At 44.2% G+C, this 14,965-nt stretch overlaps 1 protein-coding gene across 11 annotated transcripts in view; it reads right to left on the bottom strand.

The window, feature by feature from the left end:
• HTR4 (5-hydroxytryptamine receptor 4) overlaps positions 1 to 14,965 on the bottom strand; it is a 188,353-nt gene that overhangs the window by 158,585 nt on the left and 14,803 nt on the right. For all 11 annotated transcript variants that reach the window (XM_089334939.1, XM_089334936.1, XM_089334935.1 and 8 more), the window contains exon 2: positions 9,499 to 9,571. Coding sequence is in view for 9 of the 11 variants with exons in the window: in XM_089334936.1 (XP_089191062.1) it covers positions 9,499 to 9,524 (26 nt within the window). In the remaining 2 variants the exon portion in view is untranslated. The remainder of the gene's footprint in view (positions 1 to 9,498; positions 9,572 to 14,965) is intronic.

Below are 14,965 nucleotides of genomic sequence, written 5' to 3' on the forward strand. Positions count from 1 at the left end.
GCAGACGATGATGTAACGCTATTAAGTATATAAGACATTCTGACTGGGCTGCAGCCGGAACTCATATAGATCTTGCAAAAAAAAAAAAAAAAGTTACAAATTTATCCAATACCTCCATCTTCAGCAAGCTATTTGCATCCACCGATTACCCAGGTCCTGAAAAACTATCTAGAAAAATCTTATTGAAATACGACATTTAAATAAAAATTGGTGGTGATGGTTGGCTGGGATCCAAAATGATCAACCGCAAAGAGGGATGACAAGGTGTCTTAAGGAAAGGAGGAAGACATGCAAAGATTGACAGACCCAGGATGATGTGTACGACAGGTAGCTCGGAGGACACGTAACCATTTCTACGAAAACTCATCAGAGCCCTCACGAAGAAGGGGACATCTAAGGACTGAAGCTACTGTGATGCTGGTTTCTGAAACGCTTCCATCTCAAGCAAGTTACTTGAGAGCTCACTGTGATCTAGTGCTGCACAGAAGACCGACCCTCCCCCTCCACACGTGGAAGCAGGAGGATTGTCACTACTAAGAAGCTTCTGCTGCACTGGAATAAGGCAAACGATGCTTCAATGGAACGGACAGAGCTGCAGGCTATGCATGTTCAACCTGGCAAGCAGACAAATTTAGGGGCACCTGTAAGTCCCCTTTTGCTAGTCAAATTCCCAAAATTATTGAGAAAGGTGAACTGGACAAAAAACTGAGTTTCCTACAGTCAAGCAGATGGCGTTTGGGAGTCTATGTTACTGTGGTCCCAGGTAAGCTGTGGGGCTTGTGAAGTCCCCGTGCATCAGGATCCATAGCTCAAAGCTTCAGAAGGAGTTAGTTATGTAGTGAGGAAGCTGGAGCTGTCATTCGCCACTCTTTCCATGCACTCAATCATCGAGGGCTACAAGCCTAAAAATCACATTTCACAGATTTTCTGTGTTCTGTGGTTTCTGGCTAGGTTTTCCAAAGAAGAGGCTCAGAATGGCAAACTGGGTGGCAAGGGAGAAAAAAGGAGGATTTTCTTCCTATAGCTGCAGGAGCCTTCAACAATGACACCAGCAGCAAACGGTTCCAGCAGCAGCAGCAGCTGTGGTGACGGCAGCACCTCCAGCAGATCCCAGCACAGGACCCATGAGGCTTCCTGACCCCTGGCGAACAATCCTCCTCTTCCTACTCTTGCAGGGAGCTTTGCGGCCAGCTCCTGAATTAAACCGCCCTTTGCTTTAAATGGGTACAATCGTTTCCATGTTCTTGACTGGACACTGACAGATAGGGGAGCAGCAACAAATCAGTCAGTGGTATTTTTCTCTGAACAGATTGTCAACCAGATGATCAATTGCCTATCAAGGAGGGTTGACAGTGTTGGATACAGTACAGCAGTACCAGTCAAAAAGACACAGCAAGGGCTGGCACTGTGGCACAGCAGGTTCAACTGTCTCTCGCCATGCTGGCATCCCATACTGGAGTCCAGGCTGCTCAGATTCTGACCCAGTTTCCAGTTTCCTGCTAATGTGCCTGGGAAGGAAGCAGAGGGTGGCCCAAGTACTTGGGGCCCTGCCACCCATGTGGGAAGTGTGGCTCCTAGCTTCAGCTTGGCCCAGAACTGGATGTTGAAGACATATCGGGAGTGAAGCAGTGGATGGAAGATTCTCTCTCTCCCTCTCTCCCTCTCGAATAAGTACATAAATCCTTTAAGCATACATGCACAGCATTTAAACCCTGGATCTTCCAATTACAAAATAGGATTTCTTTCTTCCTGATTATGCCCAAGTTCACAGAAACAGTAAAGGGACAATGGGGTGAATGGGGTATAAAAGATCAGCGATCTCATCCCAACGAAGCCACTCACTAGCCCCAGGAACTGAGGGTCTTCTACCACACTTGGGAACTTCAGTTTCCTCACCAGAGAACGGGCACAACCTATCAACTGCTTAGTAAGATCAGCCAGCAAAACGAATACTGAGGGGCCGGGGCCGTGGCCGTGGCCGTAGCAAGTAAAGCCACTACCTACGGTGCCGGCATCCCATATGGGCACTGGTTCGACCCAGCAGAAGCTCCTGGCTTCAGATTGGTGTAGCTCCAGCTGTTGTGGCCAATTGTGGAGTGAACCAGCAGATAAAAGACCTCTCTCTCTCTGCCTTTCCTTCTCTCTGTGAATAATTCTTTGAAATAAATAAATCTAAAAAAAAAATGGATACTGAATTTAAATCAAGAAACTGAGCAAGTCTAACAACTACATTATCGATTCCAGGTGTTAAAAGTGCCTGCATCTCCTGATTTTTTTTGATGACTCAAGAAAACAGTCTATTCAATGCATTCTATGTGTGAGATAATATACTAAAGCTTTTAACTACATTACTTACAATCCTCATGACAATCCCACTGACAGATGCCAGGACCGAAGTCTAAGAGACTGAAGTGGAAAAAAAATATCAGGACTTGAACTGACATTGTCATGTTTTCGGAGCAGCGCTCCAGCATTCTGTGGCACTGCTAATTGAAGCTGTGTGGCAGCAGCACGTGGAAACTGCCGAGTTCCACAGGCACGTGGAAGATTCCTCGCTCTATTCCACAGCCAGTGAATTTCACCTTCTCCGAGACACCACTGCCTTAGAAGGAGACAGGTCTCATCATCCTTCCGGTGGTTTGCAACGCCTCTAGCTTGAGGTCCCCCATAACTTCCCAAGGCCCAGGGGGCTCCAGCGCAGGCTGAGTTCTAGCACATATGCATTGTGTTCCTGATCTAATCCAAGGACTAACTGAATAATCACCATTTTGTCAGTCAAGTAATAAAGTTGAGTATTCTCATTTACATTTCTAAAGCAGCATAAAAATAACACCGTTTGAAACGGTACCCACTCACTTTCTCCTTATATGCTAATGCGTGTCATAATTTCACAGCCTGTAGAGAGATTTCCTGGCAAACATTTCTCTGCCTTAAAGTTGTACCTGTTCACAATGCTGATTGCCAGCTTGCAAACACAAATTCACTCTGGTTCCAAATCAATTCCATATTTATAGGTCTTTGGGGCAGACAACTTATACACAGTGATACAGAAATCTAAATCATTTCAATCCTTTAACGTTTAGCATTTTGAATTTCAACTTCATCCTTAGACTTTGGCAACAGTATTAATAAGAACTCCCTTATTTTAAAAATCCCATCTGTGTATCTTTGCCAAGATTGGATAAATCAATAAATTCTTATAGTCACCACGATATTCCATGAATCTAATTTCTTGATTTAAAGTAATGAAGTACAGCTTAATGCCATGACAAAATTAAGCTAACTGGGTCACTTAGAGCCAACCATTCACCTTCATTATGGTTTTTAATTAATGTTGTCCTATGTATACTGCAGGTGACTAACTTTACTTCAAGACTATATTTCATGGGGTGAATGTGGTGGTGCAGCACGTTAAGCCACAGTTAGGAACACCCACATCCCATACTCGAGTGCCTGGGTTCAAGTCCCAGCTACTCTGCTTCCGACCTCGCTCCCTGACGAAGTACCTGGAAAGCAGCACGTGGTAACTCAAGTGCTTGAGTCTCTGTCACCCACCTGAGACCTGCATAGAATTCCTAGCTTCGGGCATCTGCCTGGTGCCACCTGGCCATTACAGGAGTGAACTGGGGTAAGAATATTTCTCTTGTGTGTTCTCTCTCCTGAGTTCGTTCTCTCTCTCTCCCTTTCTCTTGTGTGTGTTCTCTCCCCCCCTCCAGGGTTCTCTACCCCCCCTCTCCAGGGTTCTCCCCCCCCCTCTCTCCAGGGTTCTCCCCCCCCCTCCAGGGTTCTCTCCCCTCCTCTCCAGGGTTCTCTACCCTCCCCTCCCCTCCTCTCCAGGGTTCTGTCCCCTCCCTTCCCCTCCTCTCTAGGGTTCTCTCCCCTCCCCTCCTCTCCCCTCCAGGGTTCTCTCCCCTCCCCTCCTCTCCAGGGTTCTCTCCCCTCCCCTCCCCTCCTCTCTAGGGTTCTCTCCCCTCCCCTCCTCTCCCCTCCAGGGTTCTCTCCCCTCCCCTCCTCTCCAGGGTTCTCTCCCCCCCTCTCTCCAGGGTTCTCTGCCCCCCTCCCCCCCTCTCCAGGGTTCCCTCTCCCCCCTCTCTCCAGGGTTCTCTCCCCTCCCCTCCCCTCCTCTCCAGGGTTCTCTCCCCTCCCCTCCCCTCCTCTCCAGGGTTCTCTCCCCTCCCCTCCCCTCCTCTCCAGGGTTCTCTCCCCTCCCCTCCCCTCCTCTCTAGGGTTCTCTCCCCTCCCCTCCTCTCCCCTCCAGGGTTCTCTCCCCTCCCCTCCTCTCCCCTCCAGGGTTCTCTCCTCGCTTCCTCCAGGGTTCTCTCTCCCCCCTCTCTCCAGGGTTCTCTACCTTTCAAGTAAGTAGATTTTTTTAATTGTGTATTTTGCATTTTTTCAGCTTCTAGTATTTGTTCAGATTTTTGGTGTGTACACACAAGTTTGCCGTTTTGATCTTCTGTTCAGAAATCTGTAGGCTCTCTAGTCTAAGACATCAAGCTCATCCAAAGGAAGAATAAAGAAAGATTCTGTACCTGGAAACAATGGTTCCTTCTTGCATTCTTTTTTCCCTTCTTCCCATCCTTTCTAAAAATAGCTCACAGAAATGAACAAAATGCAGTTAAAAAAGCCAATGAAAGAAGATGTAGAGACAAAAAGAGTTAGAAATTTTAAAATAAAGGCATTTAGAGCAAGAGCACCTTCCTAAAGATCTACACTTGCTAGTGGTAATTATAAATGTGGCTCTCAGTTTCCTAGAAACCCTAGCAAACACAAGAAAATGCTACTATTTATATGATTCATAATTCCTGTAAGATGCTTTTTTTGTTTGCTAATGAGGAACATTAATAAGAAAGCCAAGAGTAATTTTGTGGAAGAGAAACACGGTCCTAAATGAGGGTGTTTTATTCAAGAAGAAAGAAGCTCCCGAGCGGCAGGGATGCAGGGAGGTGTATGAAGCCCCCTCTCCAGGGGTGCGGCAAGGAGGTGAGACATGGTGGGAAGGAGCTGCAGTTGGACAAGAGCCAAGGGTAAAGCAAACCTTTGCTCCACGCAAAGCCTGGGCCATTATCCTCAGGCACATCCAGTGTACCTTACCCATATTTCCCTCCACCTGTTCTCTCCTGCCCAAACCCTGTGCTTTCTAGAACCGGAAATTGATGGGGAAATGATGGTAAAAAACAGAAAACTTTTTAATTATAATTTAAAAAGCCTTGAGACCTGGGCTACTTCAAAGATCACACCTGAGCTAAGGAAAACCACACATGTTAGGAGAAGAATCTGGTAAACCAAACGTAAAATGTGGGCCACTTCTGAGGTCAGGCAGTAAGTGTTCTGGGGCCCATAAACGGCTTCATGGAATCAGAGATAGCCCTGGGGTTAGGCACCCGTAGACTCAGTGCAAGCCAATGACTTCTACAGAGAGGAGCTGCTGTACAATCATCAGTGACACTCTTTCCATTTTGCTTTCTTCAACCATTCGAGAAGAATGCATCTTCTCCTAAGCTCAGGCAAGGAACAAAGAGACCAAGAAAACACATCAGTTGCGTGTCAGATTGGGAAGCACTGCCTGCTGTCTACTAAACTGTGAGACACCGTTTACCAAAGGACAGGACTCAGCAGGAATTTGCCTCTCCACCGAGAGCCTGGTTCACTGCCAGCTTTTCATCCTGAGGCAACCCAGCCCCCACGGATGGCTCTCTCTGCAACGGAGGCCCTTAAGAGGAAGGTAAGCTTCTCCTCTTTGTAAAATCGAGACTCGGGACTTCTTTCCTTTCAACCTACCTCGCAGTTGGCCAAGAAGTATCTATCTCCTTATCAAGGCTCTGTCACCATTATGCTAAATTCTCTAAAGGTGTGATTGTCTTCTGGCTAGATTGTGAGATCCTTAAGAACAGAAACTTGTCTAACTGCTTCTGGCACATCGTTTAGGTGCTTAACTAACACGTATTGAATGAATGAAAGAAATGAGCAGACGCACTGACCCCTGCATTCTGTGGCTGGCCATTTTCCCACCTTCCTGGAGCTCCAAGACTCCCCAAGTTCTAATTTATTTCCAAACCTGGTCCTCCAGCATGTTACACCTTAATTCTTTGAGTCTTGACTCTGCAGCTGCCTCCAAATTACCTTTGATTACGTTAGCCAGAGTTAGTTTCTGGAGCTTCTAGCCAAGAATGCTGGCAGACATATCACAGTAAGGATCAAGCTGAATTAGCCAGCTCCATGAAATGAAGCCAAATAAAGAACAACAACAAAAATGAAGTGGTCAGTATGGCCTGACAAACCTCTTAAGATGTAAGACATTTTCTTTTGTCCTGAATGTCAATGAGGAACTCGCTGTCCCTTGATGTCTGCGGGGAAATTAACTGCAACCCATCCGTTCTACAGCCTACGGGAGTTTAAAGCCCTCTCTCTGGTTTCTGCAATTTCCCCAAGACCTTTACCATCTCCCGCCAGCCTGTTCTATTTGGACGTCCATTCTTGCACAGGCCTTCTCTCTCCCAAGCCACAGTTTCCAGACAGGTCTGTCAACCACCTAGGCAATTTGCACACACACGCACAAATGCATACATGCCAACACGAAGTATTTACACCTCTTTGTGTATTTGTTGCCACACCTCTAAAGATGAGGATAATAATGTATGAGCCTCATAGGATGGTTTTCAAAACTGAACAAGACAAGACAGGTCAGGTTCTGATACTCACACACCTTCAACATAGTGAATATTCAAGACCCAAATAACAGGCAATCTAGAGATCTTACTAAAGGACTGGGCCCTGGGAGAGGTCAGTATACAAACCATAGTAAACGTATATACACGAGGGTGGGTGTTTAGCCTAGCTGTTAAGATGCTCGTTAAGACACCTTTGTCCCACACTGGGGAGCCTGGATTCCTGATCCCAGCTCCCTGCTCGTGTGCACTGCAGACCCTGGCAGGCAGCAGTGATGACTCAAGCAGCTGACTCTGCCATGCACTTGGGAAACCTGGATTCAGTTCCTGGCTCCTGGCAGCAGGCCCGCAGCCACGGCAAGCATTTGGGGAGTATACCAGTGGATGAGAGCCGTCGCCCTGCCACTGTCTTTCTCTCTCAGAAACACACACATACACTCACACAAATAAAAACCTGAACAAAATTTCAAAGTTAATATATATATACACACACAAATATATGGATGTAGATATACTAGCATATGAAGGATCTTCAAGTTCATAAAAGTTCATGGAAAATGTACACGAGCAAACTATTCAACCTAACTGCTCTCAACGTCCCTTTTAAGGACAATACACCGGATGTTCTGCCCTTTCCCAGGCAGAGCCCAGGCTGTCCTTCTACCCATCTGCCCTCTTCTCTCCCGTTCACTGACGCTCTCGTGTTCAGAGCAGGTGCCGACAGGATTCCTCTCCTGGGTCAGGGAACCAGGCCCTTTGGCTCTGAACTTCCACAAGCACTTTCCTAAGTGAAAACATCCTCTTGCCAAAGTACAATGTCAGGTTCCTGCTCTTCAAAAGCTCACACTGAGTCCATCTATCCAGCCTAGAACTGCGGTCTCTAGACCCTAGTCTTTTGTGTAGTACACTTGTGTTGCTGTCCACATTCATTCGTTAATGAAAATTGTCACCGTACCAATATTTTCCTTTTACAACTAGACTTGTACATGGTAAATCAACTTACTTTGAAAGAAATTTTTATTTGACTACTCTAAGTAACAAAGTAGTGTTACTTATTGTGATAAGATAACCTTAAAGCGAATATTGAATTTTGTGATACAGTCATCGGTGACCACCTAGGCTCATGACGTTTTGCTCACGATACAAACAGCGTAATTTGGGAAATGTGAGCGGGACATGCTTGATTACGGACACTCTGAGGGTGTACCAAAGAGAAAACGAGTGGAAAGTCTGACATTTGCCTGTTACTAATATTGTGGGTAGAGTGGGGGAGTGAGTGAGAATGAACATATGTTGATGGGATCCGGTTAGAAAACTGACAGAGGATGGTCCCGAGACGGGATTCAGGGGCATGATATCATCCTGTATCCCACACTACTGTTCCATAGCACCCAAGAGAATAGCTAATGTTCATTTAATTGAATTGTATCCTACCATTAGGAACTAATGCTACTATAAATAAATGTTTAAAAGCTAGAAATGTTATGTATCATTATATCTGAATTACCCACAAAAAATGCATTTTAACTAACTCATCCAGTTTGATACAGTGTCTGGAATTTAAAACAATTTCATAGTGCATTGCCATTGATATTGCTCACCCTGATCTTTTAATTAACAAAAATTTGTGTTTCTCTGGATTCCACCATGCTTTCTCCGCACAAATAATTTCACAACCTTTTAAAGGAAAATTAAACATATGCTTCTAGATTGAAAGCTTATGTTAAAATTCTAGGTATAGGCACCAAGCCAGTGCATTTGGTGAATAACAAAATCCACAACATGTACTATTAAAAATCTAATTTTTTTGCTAAATATACAGTATCTATATACCCAGGTATACCAAAACATAACCCTTTTTGAAATATATAGACATATAAAACATAAAAGTGACTAGTCATTCTATTAAATATCCACCACGCTCCATGGATGATGCAAGGCCTCATGAGACACCTTCTACCCTCAGTGGGTTCCCTGGGTGGAGTGACAGTACATTATTCCAACTCAAGTCAGGTTACACTTGGATTTCTGTCAAGCTATCTGACAGCTCCCTTCTGTCATCAATTCCTACTACAAAGACAGAGGCACAAGCCCCTGCTCCACACCTGAAACACACTTCTCTGCAGGGCTCGAGTGAAAGCTAACAGCTCCCATGGCTCCACCAGGAACATCCCCTTTCTTCACAGTGTCCTCCAGTTCCTGCTATCTGTGGAAAATCCTCAGAATCAAATGTCAATTCAAGCTATTTAAGTCTAACAACACGATTTTCTGCACACCATTCGGTTGTGCCAATTAAAATGAAGCAAGACTAAGAAAAAACTTCCCTAAGAATCATGCTGTTACCTCACCTCCAAGGTTTGCAGGAACTAAACAAAAACCATTTAGATCTATCTACCTACATCATGCAACCATCAGCTCACACAATCTCATGACCTGGTCAAGAAAAGAAGTCGAACAACTGGAACCTATCATGAAAAGCTTCTTAAATTTATATCTAAATTTAGATGCGTAGGTAGATATTCTTAGATTAGTTTACTCCCCTTAAATACATCTTTCTAGTAACATATCTCCATCTACTTTCAAATGGCATCTCCATAAAGCAGATTTTTTAGTATAGACAGCTGGAAACATTTACAGCCGTATCACATTTATCACATTAGCACAAATGATAAACACTAATAATCAAACAGTACCAGAGTCATGATTATATATGAAACATCAGAGAAAATCCATACCCATTAGCTTTGTGATTCTACAATAACAGACTTTCCAGAAGCTTAATAATATAAATGTTCATAATTTATAGTGTAACATATTCAGAAATGTAACATACCTCACATTAGCATCAAGTTTGTCCATTACAGGAAATAGGCATGGGTGAATTGGATGTCAGTGCCCACAGGATCCTATGGTAGAGCAATAAAAAGAAGTTAGACAGGAAAATAACACAGGAAATTAAGTCTGCATTAAAGGAAAACATGCCCAATGATCATTGCTTTCTATTTATTAAGACTTTGGTTTCATAGAAATATTTAATAAACAGTATTATAACAAAACAAGGGGTGTATTCAAGCATGGTATGGCTGAGTGTTGTAAAATTTCTTTACATTTTACTATCATCCAGCTGTTAAAATATGTGGACATTTCTTTTTGTGCTATGTTAATCTATTTATTGCTGTTTTTTGTTCTTCCCATAAACATAACTTACTTCTATGATCTGTTTTAGGATATTAACTAATGAAAATACATTACTACATTCTTATTAAAATCATATATTGCCTAAATTGAGCATACATTTTGTTTCCTTAGGGAATTTGAGTTTGTTCTAGTTAAACCATTTTGAAGGTGAGTAATCATGGATCCCTTGGAGAATCTATAAAGCTTTGAGAACTTTTTGTCCTCCCCCCAAAAAACAGATATGCATGCATATGTTAGACCCTCAGAGTGAGGATGCTAACACGTCGAGAGGCACACCCCAAAGAACCAGACTCCAGACCAGTTGATGCAAAAGCAAGAGGATTTATTTGGCGTCTGCGCAGACGGGCCTCCTGAACTCGGGAGTCCGGAGAGCGCCCCCAGTACAAAGCCACACGGTTTATATACCCGCAGCGACCAATCAAAAGCACTACAGAGTCCATGCACACAGCAGTCCAATCCGCGAGTTGTTCATGTGATGGGCATGCGTCTTCTATCCAATCAGCTACGGGATCACATGGGAGGCATGCACCTCATTGCCATTTTGTCGTTTACTTCTTTAGCAGTTCCTTTCCCTGCCAGCGCCATCTTGTTCACCCTGAGGGGGGACGCCGTCTCCCTCCCTTTGTTCCCCTTGTGGGAGAGCGGCGTCCCACTTCCCGCACCATTATTTGAGTATAGGAGGTATACAAACTGGGTTAGGTCTTAGCACAGCCAGGCACAAGTGTTGCAGCTAACTAAGCATAGGGTTCCTTATTTTATAGCTGCACCTAATTTTATCTTTGGGGGAAAAAGTTTAGGGCTGTAATTTTAAACTTTAGTTTTTATTTGGGGCAAAGGTGACTTCTTGTTTTTAATAGTATTGGCTTAGGTCACTCCATCTTGGTTTGATTTTTAAGGTTCTTCACATATATACATACACTTTCTATATACATACACTTTCTAGGAAACCCAGGGTTCCCTGACCCCAGGATAAGAAACTCCAATCAAAGGAATCAGGGGCAGGGGAAGGGGAGGTGGAGAGGGAGGGAGAGAGAGCGAGAAATAAAACCCAACTTTCAAACACTAAAAGTTCTTCTACCACAGACCCTCCAAACGCCCTAGACCCTTTGGTGAATGGGCACTCAAATCAGCTTTCTCCATTTTCGCAAAAGGATTTCTATGCTTTTTATCACACTTGTTCTAGAATATGGCAAATCAGAAAATGTAGGGACAGAGCCTGGCTGTCCCTTCCAGAACTACCCTGAGCAAGTCCCTTTCCTTCGGAGCATCTGAGTGATTGGTGGGGCTCAGAAAATCCAAGTAGGTGGGGCAGATTGGGAGGCGTCATCTCTGTCTTCACATCCAGCTCTGATAGTCTACTGTTCCATGTGCTGGCTTTCTAATTGAATCTCATACCAAGAGGAAACCATGAATCTGTTTATCTATGGAACAGAACCAAGAAATTCAGCCTGGGCCCTCAGACACCTTAGCCAGAACAGTCCAAGCACATAAGGCTGGCAGCCAGGAGAGAATGGCAGACCACAAAGCTGCAAACAGTACAAGAGACACTGTGTTTTTCAATAGTTCTATTTTAGAGCGTCCCAAGCATTTCTGGGAACGTGGCAGGTGTATCTCAGGTTCAGCCTGTAGGACTTGCAGCTTCCTACCCTGACTTCAATGTACTTCTGTCTATCTTGTAATTTGAATTTAGAATACTATCTGAAATACCCAAGTACAAATTCCTAAGTATTGACGTGAAAAGGCTCAATTTCCCTTCCTCCTCTGTCTAAAATTCATTGCTATCATTTAAAATACAGCCTATTCACTGAAGACTCCCAAACTGTGATCTTAAATGCGCACCTTGCCAAGTCTTGGATTGCCCACCTAACATCTCAAGCTGGATGACTAAATAGCATTTCAAACTGAACTCCATTTCCCGCCCCTAATGTAACACTTGCTTCTCCCCTAGGATTCTCCATCTCAATAGATGGCCTCACCATTTAGTTACTCAGACAGAAATAGAAAAACACACACCACACAACCAAACCATCAGAAAACCCATTCTCACCACTTTGAAAAGGATTCCTTAATCTAGCCTCTCTCATTATTTCCAGAACCAGCCCACATCACCAACTTGTTGAAGTATATAGCAGAGCCCCTACTTGGTCTGCTTGCCCCACTATCACCTCTTACCCTCACAGAAGCCAGAATATTTTTAAACATAATCAAGTCATTTCACTGCACACATGAAATCTAGTAGTTCCTGCTATCCAGACACTATCATGGTGAACTGGGTCAGAGAGGCTAATTGACTTTCTAAAGTCACACAGCTAGCACTTGACCAACCTGGGGACAGAATCCTGGGTTGTGAATTCAAAGCTCAAGATTTTTTTTTTTTTGACAGGCAGAGTTAGACAGTGAGAGAGACAGAGAGAAAGGTCTTCTTTCCGTTTGTTCACTACCCAAATGACTGCTACGGTCGGCATGCTGCACCAATCCGAAGCCAGGAGCTTCCTCCTGATCTCCCATGCGGGTGCAGGGCCCAAGCACTCAGGCCATCTTCCACTGCCTTCCCGGGCCATAGCAGAGAGCTGGCCTGGAAGAGGAACAACTGGGACAGAATCTGGCGTCCCAACCAGGACTAGAACCCGGGGTGCCAGCGCCACAGGCGGAGGATCAGCCTACTAAGCCGTGGCGCTGGCCTCAAAGCTTAAGATTTATTTTGCTTATTCCTGTGCAGCCTCCAAATCAAAGCGGACAGTTACGGTGTTTTTCTTCGGGCCATCTATTCTTTCTCTGAGAATAGTGTCTTGATTTCCTTTTTGGGAACCACCCCTCCATGATATGGCTCTAGTTCCTCTTCAAATTCACCTTTAGTTGTGTCCCACCCCATCACTGCCCACTCTCACTGGTTCTGCTTCTTCCCTGACCCGCAGAGTCGACTCTGGCTTCGGGGCCTCTCCCTTCATCTCTATTCTCCTAGGAATACTATGACGCACGCCACTCCCTGACCTCTCTAAGGCTGCTGCTCCAACAGCACTGCTGCCGGGATCTTCTCTCACCACCTCAGTTTTAAAACTCTCTATCCTTGTTATCTGCTCTGTTGTGTGAGCCTAGTACACACCTTGTATCTAGTCAATTGTTCATTATGATTTGTCTCCCTCAGTAGAATACGAGCATCTGAAGGGTGCAGGACAGTATCTTAATCACTGTGATATTCTCGGTGCCTAGAAAAATGTCCAGTATTCCTTATGTTCTTCATAGATAACTGTTGCATCAACTAAATAGTTCATTCATTTTGCAAATAAGAAAACTGAGGCTTAGAAGTTTGTGACTTTCTTATGGGGGAGGTAATGTATGGATCACCCCAGGGGTCATTCCTGTAATACAAAGGGGAGCCCAAACCATTGCACTCTCATTAGTGACCCTTTACTAAGCAAAACCAGTGACCCACATTGTGCTTTTCCTTCTCCTCCAACCTGAGTCTTTAATACCTCTCTATAGATGAAGAGACTTAGTGTCCGAGAGGTTAACTGTTTTGCTAAAGTCACATTGCTGGCACTGGACTAACCTGCATATAGAATCCAGGCCTTTGGATTCAAAGTCCCACCTCTGCCTTTCGTAGTTCTTATTGTATCACACTTCTATCCACACATCAAGGGAGCCTACGAATGACTGTGGACATTCGCTATGTTTTTCTCATGAACATCTATTCCATTTTTCTCTAAGAGCAGTGCTTTTATTTTCCTTTTGGAACCACCCCTTCCTTGGCTCAATGTCTAGCACCAGTGACGAGCACACGAGCAGGGCTGACCAATCACAACAGTCCATTCCTTGCCACAAGAAATCAATGGCTCACTAGCCAGACCAGTGAAAGCCAGTCCAAGAATTTTTGCTGTAAAAATAATCTCATTCCTCTGATACTACTTAAATAGTTTGGTGCTATTGGTGGCCATCATTGCCAACTCATGGGAAGAGCCTATCTGAACATCCCAATTAAATGAGCCAATAAATTCCATTTTGTCCTCCTTAAGCCAGTCTGAATTAAGTTCTAGCCATTATTTGAAACCAAAAAAATCCTGAACACTACACAAGAAAATCTGTATCCTATTAGTACACAGGTTAGAAGGAAGCACTGCTGGAACTAAGAAACTCTGTTAAAAAATAGATTAAATTCATCATATTAAAATTTTATTTGAACACATTGTAACACAAAGACAACCTCAGATATTCACAGCAACATATATTGTTTTATATTACTCACTGAAACCCAATATACTCAATGTTGTTTAACAAACCAGATAGACAGTATTCATTTTGTTGGAGAGCAAATAGTACTGAAAGAGGAGTTAGTGATTAGAATCTACCTTAACTTGGTTCATCAATTATAGTCCATTATTTTCTGCTGTCAGTGTTCACCAGGGGTAACTTATCAGGCAATGGTTACAAGGACATCCTTTGTTGGCAAGACTGCATAGAGTGAGGTGCACATGGAAGGATTCAGGGTTCACACCTTCAATATTTATAATACAGCTCCTTAACAAACCTACTTAACTAAAACATATTCAACCTAGCATCTCCTATGCTCAAAGTTGTGTCGTTTCAAAAAGTTATTCAAATTCAAATTAAAACCGTGTATATACATATGTTTCAAAGACAGTCCTATGACCCAGTTTAAGGGACAGTGACAGACAATGTTCTTCAGAGAATAGTCCTAGATAATTACAGCCAGAAAAAGAAAATAACGAGCCCTAGAGAAGGGACAGACAAGGGAATCAAATAAACCCTTCGGCCACGAGAGGTCCAAATGCATGTCCCAGCATGTTCTCAGGACCATGACAAGCTCAAGCCACAAGAATTACTCCAGGGGGCCAGCACTGTGGCTTAACGGGTGAAGCCGCCGCCTGCAACACTGGCATCCCAGCATTTGATGCCTGGCTGCTCCACTTCCAATTCAGCTCCCTGCTAATGCACCTGGGGTAGCAGTGCAAGATGGCCCAAGTGCTTGGGCCCCTGCACTCACATGAGACCCAGTAAAAGCTGCTGGGTCCTGGCTTTTGCCTGGCCAAACCCTGGCCATTGAGGTCATTTGGGGAGTGAACCAGTGGATGGAAATCTGTCTG

This window comes from Oryctolagus cuniculus, chromosome 6 (genome assembly GCF_051225735.1).
Source record: "Oryctolagus cuniculus isolate XC-2025 breed Fujian yellow rabbit chromosome 6, ASM5122573v1, whole genome shotgun sequence".
NCBI lineage: Eukaryota > Metazoa > Chordata > Mammalia > Lagomorpha > Leporidae > Oryctolagus > Oryctolagus cuniculus.